The sequence below is a fragment of the Drosophila innubila genome (assembly GCF_004354385.1).
Source record: "Drosophila innubila isolate TH190305 chromosome 2R unlocalized genomic scaffold, UK_Dinn_1.0 1_C_2R, whole genome shotgun sequence".
In the NCBI taxonomy this organism is placed as follows: Eukaryota; Metazoa; Arthropoda; class Insecta; order Diptera; family Drosophilidae; genus Drosophila; species Drosophila innubila.
In genome coordinates this window covers 12,217,503-12,233,341 of record NW_022995374.1, presented here as the reverse complement: position 1 = coordinate 12,233,341, position 15,839 = coordinate 12,217,503, and the positions used below count along the sequence as shown (strand labels likewise).

Genomic DNA, 15,839 nt, shown 5'->3' with positions numbered 1-15,839 from the left:
TAAATAAAATACAAAACAATTGTGTGGACATACTTCAAATCAAAAGTGTTTATTAATTGTTCTTAAGTTTATATTCTACCTTGACTCTGGGTACATCAATAAGTATTGTGCGACATTCATTTTAACCAAACAGTTATTGACTCGTACAGGATAAATATTACTTGTTGTTAAAACGGACTACAAACTATTTAACTAAACATCATTATAATTATGCGTATTAAATTCATAAAATATACTTCAATTTTTCTTTGGCGAGATTTTTTTAAACTTTTATATTTATTTATATTATTTGCTTATATTTTCGGTTTCGTATTTGATTATTTGGAATAAAAGCACATAAACAAATCACAATTTGTATTTTAAAACATTTATCTGACACGGTTACGGTACATATACAAGTATTATAAATAAAATTAATTTTAGCTTAACTAACATTTATATTTAATGACTATAACAAACAATTTTATATTGCCAATCGTTATGACTTGTTTAATATATTTAATATAAGTATTTTCTACTAGGTTTTAATATCTTGAAAAATACGTGATGATAATAAAATTATCGTCTATTAAATGTAAGAACTGTACATAAAGGTCTTGCCTTTTATTTGCTCAATAAATACTTTTTTTTATTTCTTTACCGCGTCGAATTGTCTTTTAAATTTGCAGTAGCATTTGACGGAGTTGTTAATCCTTGGTTAGAGAACGTATTCACTTCTGTCTACAGAGAGAAAAACATTTAAAATGTTTAGTTTAATTTCATTTACATGTCTAGATTAATTAAATATAGTCACCACGTTATTATTTGTGTCTACTTGGTTTGTCTGAGTTGTAAACGTGTCCAAAGGTTTCTTGTATAAAGACATTAGCTGATCAATCGAATTCGAAAGCAAACGGTTCTTATTATCGGCCATCGATATCTGAATATTGAAATATAAGTTATTACTATTTGAGGAGCAATGTATATGAGAAGTATGAGTATATATTACCTTTCCTTTAACTTTCTCCAGCTGCTCATTCACAGCTATTATTTTTTGCTGGAACTCCTGCCAATTGTTGCCCAACGTGGTCACATGGGCTGTAATACTCTGAGAGCGATCCAACAAATCGTCCAATTTTATCTACAAATTTAAATTTTTCGATGTATTGCAAATAATACACTACTAACTTTATTTACCTTATGCGCCACTATTTCGCCATTTAGAATTTTTATTGACTGAATCAGAGTATTGTTAACATTCATAAGATCGCTTTCAAGCTTTTTCCATGAATTCTGCATTGTTTGGTTCAGAGCGTTGAAGTCATTTGATAAATTTGATGGGGACGAGTTGGCTTTAATCATGGCCAATTGACTTAAATTGGCCTGCAATTGAAATGGACTATTATAATTGAACGAACTATTACATTGACTGTATACTTTCCTTGATCATTTCCGTATCCATCCGCAGACTTTTCTGTAGCTCGACGTACCTATTATAGTGCTCCTTGATGCCATCTATATCTGTTGCAACTGCCTCTAGTTTAGCTCCAAAGTCGGCAACTAGCTTCTCATCTTGGCCATAGTTTCTTTGAGCCTTGATGGTTTCTTGCAGGCTGCTTAAATTACCACTCAAAACTCCTACGTTTTGGGTCAAGTCATTTAATTGACTTATTACAAAAGTTTGATTTTTGATTAGCAATGAAGTTGTCTCGTGCCATTGCTGGAGTGTATCCGGAAAGATTTTGCTAATTGCAGACACTGTTAAGTTAGTTACATAGGTAGAAATGGGTTAATATTACACAGTTATCAATATAATATAAATAAATGAATTCACAATTAACAATATATATCATTATAATCGTTAAGGTAATATAATACATTGTGGTTTTTTTTATATTTGCGGTATTGCATATCAATTAATAGCAAGTCAGTTATTTTTTTAATTGATTACTAGTGTTTATAAGCACTAGGACAGCACTCTATAGGAATCAAGAAATGTACGCTTGTATTTACCGTCTTCAACTTTTTGGCGATAATCGGAAATCTGCTGTCGTAAATCAAAGTAAAGCCAGTATAATATGCCCACAAATAAAGCTGTAGTTATACCAAATAGAAAGGGTCCACACTTGCGAAGGAATAGTTTTTTTCGATGACCTCGGCGAGTAGTGCCCTCAACATTCATCTAAATCAAAACAGAGCATATATACACATATGTATGTATGTATGCACAAATACACATGTAAATATGTTCACAAATACGTTTATGAGCATAGATAAGTGATAATTGCAATCAGACGCACATATATATGTGTGTGTATAATGTTACAAACATTGTACATATGATTTTAAGTATACCAATTACCCATGTGTAATCATCAGGGTCATCGGTGGATACTGACAGCAACTTGTCCTGTGAGTGAACAGTGCGGTGGGAACCTTTTTTTGTTATGGAATGTGCTATCAGAGCGTCGAGCTCCCTTCGTTTCTTCATTTTCTTGCCGCCTCCAGAACGCAGTGGCACTTCGATTCGATGATGGCAGTCCATAATTCACTCTTTAAATACGAACTCTTTTTAATTTTTATCAAAACTTTTACAAGTGCACATTAAGAACAGTAGATGTTGCCACCCGACCGACAGGCTGCCACCCTGTTAGATTTACTGATATGGCAATATGAACCATTTTGGATCAATTGTCAAAATTGGTAGCTTAATATTTTTCTACCTTTCTTTTTTGACAATTTCTTACATTTGAAGATAGAATTTTATATATTTTTGCGGAGTTTTGTTGGAGTTTTCTTAATTTTTGAATTTTTTTTCTCCCCATGAAAAAAAAAGCCTCAAACCCACTCTAAAATGTTTACCTTAATTATTATTTTATGGCAAAGTTACGGCATTTTGATATTTTCAATACCAAAATTTAAATTTATCGCTAGGTTTAGCGAAATAGTGCCAACTATGAATAATGATCGAAAAATGTATCGAATAATTCAAAACAATTTTATCGAGCAGTTACGGAACTGAATGAACTTCATACCTGATTGTTTACCAACCAGTTCTCTTTCTTGTTTTGTTTTTTCGATTTAGTCCTGTTGCCGCTGTTTCTTAATTAATTATGCTGTTCACTTTGCGAAATTTACTTCTCACCAGTATTTTTTTTGCTCAAGTTTTTGTAGCGCCTCTTATTCATATTTACTAATCGATACTAGAATGTATATTATTCACAGATAGCAAGAGACAATTTCTGTTCCAATATGTATTTCAATTATATATTAATTATATTAAATATTCAATATTAATTTACGCACAGAACATAATTCAGATATTTTTTTTTTACTAATTTAGAGATTATTATTATTATTCTTATAAAACTCTCAGCTTGCAAGGACAATTTATGATATAATTTCGGTTCATAATAACTCAGTCGAATTCACAGTAAAATTTAAATTTTATTAAAATATTTAACTTTTTTTTGATACGCTTAACGCTGTAAAACTTAAACATTAGGCGATTTAAAGTACATGGGATCAGCTAAGGATTTGGGAAAGCGGCTTAAATAGCGTTCAAGTCGAAGAAACTTAATCGATATTAGGTTCTTATCGAACCACCATCCGTTGATTTCGTTGTGGACCATTCCCGCGTCCGCTTCAGTTGCACAGCGAATGTAGACGCAGCAGGATTGCTTATCCAGTTGTACATCGCATATTTTGCAGTTGGAGCCGACCTTTTCAAATATTGATTCAACGATCGACTGTCTTAAGTTGGGTTGATCAATTTCAGATTGGTCAAACATGTGCCGGATTTTCAAGCAAGACGTTGGAGGGTTCAAGATCTTGTTTGAGTTATCAAAAGCCGAGCTTTGCCACTTCTTCGATGTGCTAGTTTCCTTATTGCCAATACTCTTGTTCCATGTCATAGTACGAAGTTGTTCGCCGTTTCGCACAATCATTCCAAATAACACACGGTTATCATTTGCTTCCAGAGTCTTTAAGGCCTTATTCCACGAATATAAAAGTTTTGATCGTTTCTGAGCAGGCAAAAATTTGTCTTGTAGCTCATTTATGATTAATTCCGAGTTTTCCGACACCGAACTTTGATACATCAACTCGTTAATAATATCCTTTATGAAATGTTCAGCTGCCAACAGTCTTTCCTTCTGTTTGATTCGATAAAAAGCAATTAGGAAATATATTATTAGACCAGCCAATGCAATCAGAAGTAGTAATCCAATTGCAGTAAAAAAGCGCGACATTTTCTTAAGGATTATGCATTTAATTGGCAAATTTGGTTGAGTTAGCTCAAATGACAAGATTTCCTCTGACGAGTTATGAGTTGAGACTGTAGTTTTGATCATCCATTGCGGATTCTGTGCAATAAGATACTGCGTCGCCAGCAGTTTCTTTTGTGGGTTGCCGCCTTTTAGGATATTAGTGTTTTCACTTAAGGCTTTCTTTAAATCGTCCAGTTCAAGGGTTGGGGAATGATCCTTATCTATGCAATGGTGTATTCTGGCTCTTTCATTTAAGTACTTGAAAAGCTCTTCACTTATGTACATGGCCTTTTTAAATAGATCCTCGCTAATACACGTGGTTTTCTGAGAGGCGAGCTGTAAGTCTTTATCGTTTGGGTCACATATTGTATATGTTAAGTCGGTATGAGAAATCGGACTAAGCTCAAATTTCTTGGCGGCATATAGAACTGAAATCATTGCCAGAAAAATGACTAACGACGCAATAAGTACGTGTGGTATTATGTGCAAACTAACGTCAGGTTTCCTTAGATATGATTTTAGGTCAAATGAAATAAGTTTGTGGAAGATCCCATTGCTTGTAAACGCATTTGACATAGGTACTGAGTATACATCTTTGGAGTTGAATTTTTTCTTTTTAGTTGAGGTATCCCGAAAGCTAAGCAATCGATTCACAACACCTCCATCACACATGTTAGCTTTCCCATTTATTTTGGTGTATGACGGGGAATCACCTGCTATTGAACGGGTTTTCCGATATTTGTTCGAAATATTTAAAGCATGCTGTTCATTTTCACTATCGTAATTGGACGCCAAGACCGGAGGTGGTGCATACATCCTTGCGGCTGCACTTTGCATTGTATTCACATTAGCATCGCTTTTATAGATTACTGGATGATTTTTGAATACCTGAATATCGTTATTGTTCTCATGAACATTATCAAAGAGATTCGATTTTTCTTGTATTGCAACTGGTGCTGAATTAGCTGAATTGTGATTATCTTTGGAGTAAAGTACATAGTTTGTTACTTTCCCCTTTTTAAGCTTTTCGTTTTTCATATGTTTCATCAGTTTCTTTATCAATATTGGCCTGGTCGTTTCCGTCACAGGAATCAGTGGAAATCCATTTTGCGTCAGTTTTCTCTGTATTTCAATATCGCTCAGATGAGCGTAATTTTCGGTCGACATATTTGTCTAAAAAGAAAAAAAAATACATATAACATGTTTAGTATTTTTAAATTTTAAATATCAATATTTCTATGACAGAAAAGAACTGGCAGAGAGTTCTGTATCAGTATTTACATATATGCCATAAACTCGACAGGTAGTAGTGTCTCGTTCGTAGACTTTCGTAGGCCACTGTACATGCGCTTGTGTGTACCGATTTCGTTATACGTTGTGTATGTGCAAAAGTTCTTGAATTTATTTCGCAATTAATGTAAGCGTACATAAATGCAAATAGAGCTGTGCATTTAATTTTAATTGTTTTAATAACTTGCATTGCTATGCACTAAAAACTGTACATCGCGTTCACACATTTCATTTGTGTACACATGTGTATGTACATACATTCATACAGAACATAATAGTCGCAACCTTTTTGTTGAATTATTTGCTAAGCAACACTGCCTTTTACTTTAATATATTATTATTATGCACTGTTTTAATATACAACTTACCAAATAAATTTCGTATTTAATAATAGAAGTCAAAATAATCTTAAGTTAATCAGTCATCAAAGCAAATTTCAAAGCAGTTTGTGTTGGTGATGGTAAAAGATCAGATAATCGATATAAATAATTTTTTTTTAGTTGTTTCGATGATTGCGATCGATATATTTATATTAATAATGCAATAACACGAAGAGCAACAAATGAAATACAGAAAAGATATATATTTAGCTGAATTGCAGCAGCTCTTTAAATCACTTTGACCTAAAATTGGCAAAAATTTAGGTAAGATTTGTCAGTAATTTATTTATTTTTATCCCATACTGTATTATTATTAATCGAGTCTTATCGCGCGCAGAAGCAGTTGATAAATTCAGTTTTCTATTGGAAATGGAGTTTCAAATTGTAGATATTCAAAATAATTAAAAACGGATGATTAATTAAACAATAAATCAATACTTACTGAAATACCATATTTAACCCTTGTGCTTACCAGTAAAATTATGTCAATCATAAATTTCTTCGGGCATTCTATTGTTCTAATGAACGGATACATTTGGATATTATTACCCAAATTTCTCAAGTAAAACTTTTTTAGATTTGTATAAATGAAGAGCGAAAATTTGTTGGTTGCTTCCATATAATTATTATATAAAGATTTCAAATTACATTGATACATAGATTTGTTTAATTAATATTCTTATTTACATTTCCTAAAGCTGTGAAACTTTATTTTAAATATATTTTTACATGCAAGTATGAAAATACATTTCACCATATGTATGTATGTACTATATCGAAAAATGAAATGATCATTTAGGTCTGTCTGTCTGTATGTCTGTTCATTTGTTTTACTTCTATTGCGAGACAATAGGGCTCTTTTTATCTATATCAGCTATATTTGCATTGTTCTGTGGTCCAGATGGATTTCCAGGACTAGCTGGAATAGCGCCAGATCGTTCCATGCTCCACGGATTGGAACCCGATATCGGTGAGTCGGCATGTCCGAATCCAGTGTGGTTATCGTGATCAACGGCATTGGTGCCATCATATTGCGTATTTTCCAATCGGGTAATGAGCCTCTCATCCTCCTCACCGAATTCGCCGCCCATTAATGTTGGCTCACCGACGACCATTACATCTTGAGAAGATAGGGAGAAGCTTGGTCCTGATGGCGACCTCTTTTGATTTGCGACAGGTGGGGTGTTTGCGTTATTGCCGCCTCCGGAATTGGATCCTTTTCTTTTGCGTCGCTTGTTTGGCGGTCTTTGCGGGTCCTTTTTGCCAGGGGGCGCCACCATGCGTTGCCATTTTTGAAATAGAGTTGTTTTCAAGCAATCCCGCGGGCTGAGTGCGTACGCCTTGTGGCGTGACATGAGTTCCTGCATCGGCTCCAGGATAACACATAGGCGAAGGTAATTTAGAGTCGAATTTGTAATTCCAGCCCGTGTTATATTCTTTGTTATCTGATCCATGAGCATGGGATCGGGTGGAAGGGATGTGCCAATAACCGTTCGAGGAATAAGTTCTCGGTGTCCTTTAATAGTCATATGCCATGATTTGATCCTCATGTAGTCATCATACATAAATTCTAGAATTAGTCTTGCATCCGCGCAGACTTTTGTGAAGAATGGTTTTCCATGCTGTGTGATAACCGTGCACTGATCGCAATCCAATGTTATAGATGTGTTATGGAACGATTCCTTAGCATGTTTGAGCTGAAAATACAGATCAGAGACACCGCCCTCAAATATGCTTCGAAAGAAGCGCGGGACAAGTGTTCGTCCAATCGTATATCTTTTGGGTCCGTCTTCCAAGCAAAACAAGATTGTTAATCTCGCGTCGTCTTCGAAGAACTCTGTTGTAAATGAATCCCACCAGCAATTATCGCTGTCTTCATTACGCTGCTGAAGGCGTTTGTTCAGTTCAAACACTCGATGCTCCGTGTGACTGAAGTATGAATTGTGTCGTCTAAAGCCTTGGTCAATTCGATCCATTTGCTGGGGACCCCCCATCATGGGATGATTCCCGCCATGACCAAATGGAGACGCAGCCGGCATGGGATTGAATTGACCTCCGACTCCAAAAACTGTTGGCGATGAAAAGTGACCCGCTTGTCCACTGTTGAACGGTGTACCTGAACTCGCTGGCCGACTGAATTGGCCCAAACCAGATGACGGCGAGCCAAATGGTCCACCAACTGGTCCGTTGAAGTTAGCGGATGCCTGTGACTGTGAATAGTTTCCCTGTATATTTTGCGAACCGACTCCCACTGGACCAGGGGTGGATGAGCCCGAGGGGGCTGGGGATGATGTATATTGCGGAGTATTTGATCCGGGTTGATTACTATTTTGAAATACTAAAGACTGATTTCCAGCTGGCGATGATTGTCCACCTTGTGGATATTGATTACCGCTTGAATTATATGGTAGTCCTCCCTGGGGAAATCCACTCTGATTGTTGGCGTCTGGATTAAGAGACGCTGAATTTGCGGAAGGCAACATAGCCGAGCCTTCTGAAACACCTTTCCAGCTTCCCTCGTCAATATTCGACTGAGAAGACATCGTGTTTCCAGTATTTAAACCTCTACGATTCATCCCTATTGCAATTCTTTTAATAACATCCGTTTCAATCTAAAATACATAAGAATCAATATAAGAAAAAGTCGATTTATGTACTTATAGCTAACGAAACAATCAAACTTTACACGCTAAATACAATTTAATGTAATCACTATAAAACAATATTGTATATTCACCTGTCTACTATTTATATTGACGTACCTATAAAAATTATAATAAAATAATCAAGCCCACAAGCAATTATGTATCTACTATCCAGCAGAAATAATCGAAGTCGTTTCGATAATTTTGCTATCGATTTAAGTGCCTTTAAAATATGTATATCTTCAAGAATTACAACAAATGTTGTCCGTCAAGATATCGTCACTTGGAAACAAAGGAATGGAACAGCTTAAAGCATTTTTTAATTGGATTATTAAGTTTATTAAATGTTCATAAAGAAAAAATAGTATATTCTGGTATACTTTGAAAATTAGCACATTAATATATATTCGGAACAAAAAAAACTTTGTGCATTATATTTTAGGCAAAATGATAAGAACAAATTGAATTTAGAACCAAATACAATCACACTTAGTTAACATTCGGCCTACTGAATTTACAAATACTTAAAATAATAAGCGTTTATACTAAAATTGATAAAAATATTATCTTTATATTTTCTGGGCACACTGCACATTTTGCATGGAGCAGCTGAACGCGAAACTAAATAAAATCTGAACCAGTTTCAGAAATTCTTCTACTAACATATCTTGCAGTTTTAAAGCATAACAGTATGAAATAAAAATGATTAGTCCGAAATATTTAATGCGGAATATTTGCAATCATTGAATTTATTTTATGAACGTAATAATAATAAATATATAATATTAATAAGCTTTTTTCAATTTTGCTTCAGTTTATAAGGATATAAACTTAGCATTCAAAAATTGGAGCTCCATTTCTTACCATGTTAGGTGTAGTCTATGACCAGGTGTCTGATCATCACTAAGCTGGTTGCAGCGTATTTTAAAGCCGTATGAGAGCGATGTTCCTTCTTTTCAATACTTTACGCTTATAAAATAATAAAGAAAATTGAAAAAAAAAATTAGAATCAAGAAAAACAAATTGAAATCGGTCGTATACTTTTATTATAACCAATTGATTGATTATGGGAGTGAACGTGATAAAAAGAATAAATGAATCAATTAATATACCGGCACATAAGGTGATTTAAAATAGATGTACACGAAGTTACACTTCGAGTATATTGATTCGCAAATGCATATTCAATGCAGGTAAAAATGAATCACACAATGTAATAGGTTCTAATATAACACTTAATTGTTAATAGTCGTACCTATACGTCAATAAAATATATATATATGTGAGAAATTACTATATATGTAATGTATAAACTTAATAATGTACTTTGACTAATCACTAGTTTGACATTCGACCGAGAAGGCCTTACGTTTTAAAGTCTAAAACAGTGAAGTGCATACAAAAGCAAGTTATATTCGTAAGTATGCCTCTTATAAGTAGTATACGAATATACACCTATACTCGTATATATAAAAAAAATCTTGTTGCCCAAGTATAAAAGCAATCCTCATTGAATTCTTCGTCAGTTCGTTAAAGTTATTTCACTACAACACAACTTGTTTGGTGCACTGAAGTTTGAACTATCACTTGACACAAATATTTAGTAAGTTATTATTTGTTATTCAAATGATTCGATTTGCATTTCAATTAGTAATTTGTAATCTATTGTGGTCATCTATTTACAATAATAATACACTAAATAGGTCGTTAATAGTTATCTATAATAGTATCATGTCGATTTAATAGCCATTAATAAACATAATCGAAGGAAAATTTTATTTTTTTTGTTTACATAAGATTGGATTTGATTGTAAGCCTTGACTCTATTTAATTTTTTTTTGGTTATCCAACAACTTCAATCATTGATCCAAAATCAGTAAAGTAAACAAGATTCGCATCAATAGTTTTTGAAAAATAAACAAAAGGTTTTGACCTTGAAAACTTAAAAGAGACTATCAATGCATCAAAGATAAAATATTAAAGAAAGTTGATATTTAAAATTTTGTTTAATTCCAACTTGAACTCAATTAATTTGAAATAAAAAAACACATGAAAGTTGTGGCATAAGGAAGTTGTATATTTATACAAGGTCACAACACTAATTAGTGTCAGCGTTGCAATCTCATTGAATCAAATAAGGAGCATTAATTGCAGTATAACAGTATTTCAATCGAGTTCGTGTCCTAAGTCATCTATTCATTGTGTCAGTAAAGTTTTCTACGGAGTCGTGCTTAATGGATTTATAGATTTGTTTATTAATTTGTTTAATTTTTTTCTTATCAGCTTATTTCAAAATGAAGACAGCATTTGTGTTAATAGCCCTGGCGATAGTATTTGTGGCTGCTGAAGAGAAATACACTACAAAATACGATAATATCGATGTAGATGAAATTTTAAAATCCGATCGCCTGTTTAACAACTATTTCAAATGTCTGGTCGATACTGGAAAGTGCTCTCCCGAAGGCCGTGAGCTTAAGAAATCCCTACCTGATGCCCTGAAAACCGAATGCAGCAAGTGTAGCGAAAAACAAAAGGCCAACACCGACAAAGTTATACGCTTCATTATAGATAATAAGCCAGCTGAATGGAAGGAGTTGCAAGCTATATATGATCCCGAAGAGACTTACATTAAACGCTACAAAAATCAAGCTGACAAAGCTGGAATCAAAATTTAAAGAAAAACTATCTACTATTTCTCATAGCAAACTTAATTAAAACAAAATCTGTATGAAAGTGTGAATATATTTAATCGATTAAAATAAAACCTATCGCATATATGTAAATATACGGACATTTAAAACGATTGTTTCTAACAAGGGGCTTGCCCTATTTAATCCTCAGGGGGATTATTTCCAAGAAAACCCTTCGAAATGCGTAAGATCGAAACAATTAAAAATCAAATGCAGTTATCAAATTCCTTTAATATTTGAGTTATTTCAAGTATTCACAATTTTTATTTAGCTAACGAATTTGAAGTTTGTATTGTATCTCCCGATTCCAAATGCTTTATAAGACGATACAAAGCGGCGGCTTCTTTTATTTTACTAAATCCAACGCAGAACGCCTCAATTTCTATAAACAGTTCCTAAAATATGAAATAAAGTGATGTTAACGTAGATACTAAATAAAATACAAATATCAATATTACCTTAACATTTATAATCTTGTTTCGAATCAGCGATTGAAGAAACACACATACTAATCGTACCAAACGTGACTGCATGTATTTATCTTTAACAGTTTCACACGTGGAAATGCAATTACTAATATATAAATGAATGAATTCGGTCGGTAAGGGGCAGGATGTTGTCAATCTGCAAATTAATATGAATTATTATGGAGCCCAAAGTTCAAATAATATTACACTCACCTATTAACAACCTCCATTGAATGTAAAGTTATATCCATATTGACTAATATGTTGAAATATTCTGTTATGTCGGTATTCAGCATAAGCCTTAATAAGATTTCAATTGAAATAAGCGGATTGTTCTCGACTAATTGAGGTAGCTGCAATTACAATAATACGAATATAATTATAGGGATATAAGTATACATATGAATACATACTTTAGCTGGTGTCAATCCATATTGATGTGCAATATTTCTATTTTGCTTAAGTAAATCGTCAAAGAGAATTTGTTGATCTTGAAGACTTAGGGGCTGAATAAACGCTTGCTCAATTAAAAGCTTTGTGTTGGGTGTCACATAATTGGATTTATCATATAAAACAGATAGATCTTTGTTGCTCGACTGGTTGATCCACAACAGCTCATCCTCAAAGTCCATCAACGGTGGAGCGATTGATAAAAACATTTTTATATAATCACTTCGAGCTTTACAATCTAGAATTCCATGGATTTCTTAGCGATTTCCTTTCCTATACAGTTTATTTTCACCGACCAAAACTCTGAAATGTGTACAAAAGAGACATATTAGAAAAACATTACACTGTGCACCTTGTAAAGTTGCCAATGATAAGGGTACATTATTTATTACTATTGTCCATTCACACATATGGCAACAGGTTGTACAACTTGACAAAAAAAACTGTAGTACATTTGTCGAACTGAAACCCAATTTAATCTTTGGGACCATAATATCTGCCACAATCAGTTGCAGATTCAGTTGTTCAGGTGCTTATATTCGTGTGCGACTAAAATTCCTTGGCAAATGTAGTGCTTATTTACATACAGCTCTTACAAATCATATTGCAATATTTCTTAGAACAGCTTTCATAATATTTACCATATTTTCACAAAAACAAGGCAGACTTAAAATTTTAGAAAGTCTTTGCAGTTAGAAAAGAGTAATTTTAAAATATTTTATATTGTTTTTTATTTATACGTACAAACTAGAGATGAGCAACTCTTTAAAATATAAATCCAAGAACATTTTCCAAACGTTATCGATTAATAAGTGTGTGTTTGCTTTTACACCAGTAGGAAAATTAAGAATAGTTGCATTTAAGGTGTTTCCGATAAATAGTCTGGACATAAATGGAATTAACTATGACAATTGTTGCCGCAAATACTTAAATATTATGCATCTCATAAGAAATAGCTTATATATAGGGGTGTCAGATAAACCAAGTAAAATTTAGCTCAAAATTCCGGCACATAGAAAATTTTCTTTTTTTTATTTTTCTGTCCCTTGACTCCGAAAAATCAAGATGCGAACCCCGAATTTGGTTGTCGGTTCTAATTTTTCTTATATTACAAAACATATCTTGTTGCGTTTAAAATTATTAATATAAAAACATAGCTCCGCTTAATAAAAAATCGAACCAGATCGGAATTTTTACTGGGTGGCAACCTTAAATTTTTCCTCTAAAAAGTTGGCAGCATTGAACCCTTGAACCTCGCGTATGCAGCATTTTGTTATTATCACAGAATATAAGTAAAAGTTATGAATAGAGGTTAATACCTTAATTTGTAAATATTTGAAAATTGTAAAACAATGGCGCCAAATTTATCAGTACCCGTCGAACGCTACGAGCCAAGTAGCGTTGGTGTAAATGCTATTCTCCTGGGCCCGCCAGGCTCTGGCAAAGGAACACAGGTGGGAAAAAAAAAATTATATAATATAACAAAGTGACTAGCCGCCCTGCTATTGATATCGTACATGAGCACAGTAGATATACATAGATACATATATGTATACTTGCACGTATATACAATTAAAATATAGTTTCTATTGAAATCAGCTAATACTCTGTAGGCCGGCGCGGCCTTTGCTTAAAATGTATAAAAATAAATATATAAAAATACATAAAACATATGATAATGTGGTCACTAAGTCAAGGACTCTTTTTACCTTGTGGCAATTCGTACCCAGCGCTGAGACACGCCAACATGTACATATGTATATACACACGCACATGTGCACCCATATCCAAATACATATGTACATCGAATACATAAAATCAGGCACGTTGCAAGCTGTCTCCTCTGACCTTAAGATGTTGAAGAAAGGTTGTGACCTTCAATTCAATACTGAAGAAAGTTTCCTAGAATAACTTTTGTTCATGTAGCGATAATTATGAACTTTTAGGTTAAATGAAACTCGCATATATGTACATATATTTATAAGGTTGGTTTCCGATACCACGCACAGATAATGTTATTTCTAATTGGCTCTAGAATTATTCGTTCTTATCTATATATTAAGTTATTCACAATTCCGTATACAGAAGCTCAAGTAATTGCTTGGTCAAAATAAATAAATTGGATCTAAGAACCATAAGAAACTAACATGAGAATAAATAAAATAAAGAAATGCTATTTTTTAATTTATTTAGTCAAAACCACTACTTGACGCACTGTATTTATATAAAACTGACTGACTGATTGGCAATTAACGAATAGTCCAAAAACCGTAATATTTGCCATGGCTTTATCAAAATGTATGTAATAAAATGCTTAATTTATTGCTTTTGCTAGGCCCCCATGCTAAAAGAAAAGTTTTGTGTGTGTCATTTATCAACTGGTGATATGCTGCGTGCAGAAATTGCATCTGGATCTAAGCTTGGTACTGAGTTGAAAAAGGTGATGGATGAGGGAAAACTTGTGTCCGATGAGCTTGTCGTGGATATGATTGATTCTAATCTGGATAAACCCGAATGCAAAAATGGCTTTCTTTTGGACGGATTTCCAAGGACTGTTGTACAAGCTGAAAAGGTAATTATTTCTAATTTGAATTCACGAGGTATTAAATAACATTATATTTTTCTGTTTAGCTCGATAAGTTGTTGGACAAGAGGAAGACAGGCTTGGATGCCGTTATTGAATTTGCTATAGATGACAGCTTGCTGGTAAGGAGAATAACCGGTCGGTTAATTCATCAAGCAAGTGGAAGATCATATCATGAAGAGTTTGCCCCACCGAAAGTTTCAATGAAAGATGATGTACGTTTTTTCAAATGTTTATGATATTTTTAACGTACTTAGATCTAAAGTGTTTCAAAATTATTTCCAACAGATTACTGGTGAGCCCTTAATGAAGCGAAGTGACGATAATGCCGAGGCCCTAAAAAAACGACTGGAGGCCTATCACAAGCAAACCAGACCATTAGTTGATTACTATGGATTAAGAGGATTACATTTTAAAGTTGATGCTGCCAAAAAATCGAGCGATGTCTTTTCAACAATTGACTCAATTTTCTTACGAAAAACCTCTTTGAAAGATCAGTTGTAATTCGGTAAACAAACAACTAATACCGCTAGTTTTGATACTGCCTGTTATTTCATTTTGATAATAAAATAATAGTTGAATTTTGAATGTATTTATCAATAGTTGACAAAGTATAAATTACATATGGCACTGCAGAATTTCATTGTACAGTTTTACAAATAAATACGGGTTTATGAGCTATTCCAATAACTAATATTTTTTATAAATTTCACTAACTGGCAATCTTTATTATTGAAAGACTGAACTTTACTTACAAAATTAACTTTAGAGATTTTATGACAGTTTACCAACAATGTTATTTTTTTATTTCCAAAGATTATAGTTTCCAGATAAGAATAATCTTTTTATCAATAATAGAGAATTTAGAAGAGATTTTATCCATCAAATTTGTTAAAATTATTATATCCGTTATATATTGTTTATAAGCTATAGTTTTTCGAGTATACTTAATTATGAGAATTAAAAAAACCACAAATTAATACGAGAAAAAACAAATTACATTTTGGTGCGATATTTTGAGGGCAATTGTCGAAAGTCGAACGACTTGTTATCGATAGTCAACTCATTTTGTGGATTTGGTCGCCC

The 15,839-nt window shown here is 33.3% G+C and overlaps 6 protein-coding genes across 7 annotated transcripts; 2 read left to right on the top strand and 4 right to left on the bottom strand.

Annotated features, from left to right (window-relative positions):
- Nucleotides 1-19: 19 nt before the first annotated feature.
- Nucleotides 20-2,651, bottom strand: LOC117785898. The gene is made up of 7 exons (XM_034624164.1): nt 2,342-2,651; nt 1,993-2,161; nt 1,421-1,737; nt 1,177-1,362; nt 989-1,120; nt 794-919; nt 20-720 (listed from the first exon to the last, which is right to left on the bottom strand). Exons 1-7 carry the CDS (start codon nt 2,522-2,524, stop codon nt 637-639), a joined length of 1,197 nt encoding a protein of 398 aa, XP_034480055.1. The 5' UTR covers nt 2,525-2,651; the 3' UTR covers nt 20-636.
- Nucleotides 2,652-3,406: 755 nt separating this feature from the next.
- On the bottom strand, nt 3,407-6,016 carry LOC117785896 (inner nuclear membrane protein Man1). The gene is made up of 2 exons (XM_034624161.1): nt 5,906-6,016; nt 3,407-5,420 (listed from the first exon to the last, which is right to left on the bottom strand). Exon 2 carries the CDS (start codon nt 5,412-5,414, stop codon nt 3,474-3,476), a length of 1,941 nt encoding a protein of 646 aa, XP_034480052.1. The 5' UTR covers nt 5,415-5,420; nt 5,906-6,016; the 3' UTR covers nt 3,407-3,473.
- Nucleotides 6,017-6,518: 502 nt separating this feature from the next.
- LOC117785897 (LIM domain-binding protein 2) lies at nt 6,519-8,754 on the bottom strand. 2 transcript variants are annotated; one of them, XM_034624163.1, is made up of 2 exons: nt 8,680-8,754; nt 6,519-8,529 (listed from the first exon to the last, which is right to left on the bottom strand). In XM_034624163.1, exon 2 carries the CDS (start codon nt 8,491-8,493, stop codon nt 6,754-6,756), a length of 1,740 nt encoding a protein of 579 aa, XP_034480054.1. In that variant the 5' UTR covers nt 8,494-8,529; nt 8,680-8,754; the 3' UTR covers nt 6,519-6,753. The 2 variants fall into 2 exon arrangements, with proteins under 2 accessions (XP_034480054.1, XP_034480053.1); XM_034624162.1 differs by having other exon boundaries at nt 8,655-8,730.
- A 1,273-nt stretch (nt 8,755-10,027) lies between these two features.
- LOC117785904 (ejaculatory bulb-specific protein 3) lies at nt 10,028-11,368 on the top strand. Its single transcript, XM_034624169.1, has 2 exons — nt 10,028-10,165; nt 10,846-11,368. The coding sequence occupies exon 2, from the start codon at nt 10,857-10,859 to the stop codon at nt 11,235-11,237; it is 381 nt and encodes a 126-aa protein (XP_034480060.1). The 5' UTR covers nt 10,028-10,165; nt 10,846-10,856; the 3' UTR covers nt 11,238-11,368.
- A 95-nt stretch (nt 11,369-11,463) lies between these two features.
- On the bottom strand, nt 11,464-12,950 carry LOC117785902 (CCR4-NOT transcription complex subunit 11). Its single transcript, XM_034624167.1, has 5 exons — nt 12,811-12,950; nt 12,133-12,472; nt 11,933-12,072; nt 11,711-11,876; nt 11,464-11,647 (listed from the first exon to the last, which is right to left on the bottom strand). Exons 2-5 carry the CDS (start codon nt 12,376-12,378, stop codon nt 11,516-11,518), a joined length of 684 nt encoding a protein of 227 aa, XP_034480058.1. The 5' UTR covers nt 12,379-12,472; nt 12,811-12,950; the 3' UTR covers nt 11,464-11,515.
- A 449-nt stretch (nt 12,951-13,399) lies between these two features.
- LOC117785900 (adenylate kinase) lies at nt 13,400-15,443 on the top strand. The gene is made up of 4 exons (XM_034624166.1): nt 13,400-13,623; nt 14,505-14,741; nt 14,801-14,968; nt 15,042-15,443. Exons 1-4 carry the CDS (start codon nt 13,522-13,524, stop codon nt 15,255-15,257), a joined length of 723 nt encoding a protein of 240 aa, XP_034480057.1. The 5' UTR covers nt 13,400-13,521; the 3' UTR covers nt 15,258-15,443.
- Nucleotides 15,444-15,839: the final 396 nt, after the last annotated feature.

What these genes read in the sequence shown, in the direction of transcription:
- LOC117785898 (XM_034624164.1), bottom strand. Translation starts at nt 2,524, where the DNA reads ATGGACTGCCATCATCGAATCGAAGTGCCACTGCGTTCTGGAGGCGGC. An exon ending in GCGAAATAGTGGCGCATAAG is followed by an intron (nt 1,121 to 1,176) that starts GTAAATAAAGTT and finishes TTAAATTTGTAG; the next exon opens with ATAAAATTGGACGATTTGTT. An exon ending in TGGAGAAAGTTAAAGGAAAG is followed by an intron (nt 920 to 988) that starts GTAATATATACT and finishes TTCAATATTCAG; the next exon opens with ATATCGATGGCCGATAATAA.
- LOC117785896 (XM_034624161.1), bottom strand. Translation starts at nt 5,414, where the DNA reads ATGTCGACCGAAAATTACGCTCATCTGAGCGATATTGAAATACAGAGA.
- LOC117785897 (XM_034624163.1), bottom strand. Translation starts at nt 8,493, where the DNA reads ATGAATCGTAGAGGTTTAAATACTGGAAACACGATGTCTTCTCAGTCG.
- LOC117785904 (XM_034624169.1), top strand. Translation starts at nt 10,857, where the DNA reads ATGAAGACAGCATTTGTGTTAATAGCCCTGGCGATAGTATTTGTGGCT.
- LOC117785902 (XM_034624167.1), bottom strand. Translation starts at nt 12,378, where the DNA reads ATGTTTTTATCAATCGCTCCACCGTTGATGGACTTTGAGGATGAGCTG. An exon ending in ATGGATTGACACCAGCTAAA is followed by an intron (nt 12,073 to 12,132) that starts GTATGTATTCAT and finishes TTGTAATTGCAG; the next exon opens with CTACCTCAATTAGTCGAGAA. An exon ending in TCAATGGAGGTTGTTAATAG is followed by an intron (nt 11,877 to 11,932) that starts GTGAGTGTAATA and finishes ATTAATTTGCAG; the next exon opens with ATTGACAACATCCTGCCCCT.
- LOC117785900 (XM_034624166.1), top strand. Translation starts at nt 13,522, where the DNA reads ATGGCGCCAAATTTATCAGTACCCGTCGAACGCTACGAGCCAAGTAGC. An exon ending in CTGTTGTACAAGCTGAAAAG is followed by an intron (nt 14,742 to 14,800) that starts GTAATTATTTCT and finishes TTTTCTGTTTAG; the next exon opens with CTCGATAAGTTGTTGGACAA. An exon ending in AAGTTTCAATGAAAGATGAT is followed by an intron (nt 14,969 to 15,041) that starts GTACGTTTTTTC and finishes TATTTCCAACAG; the next exon opens with ATTACTGGTGAGCCCTTAAT.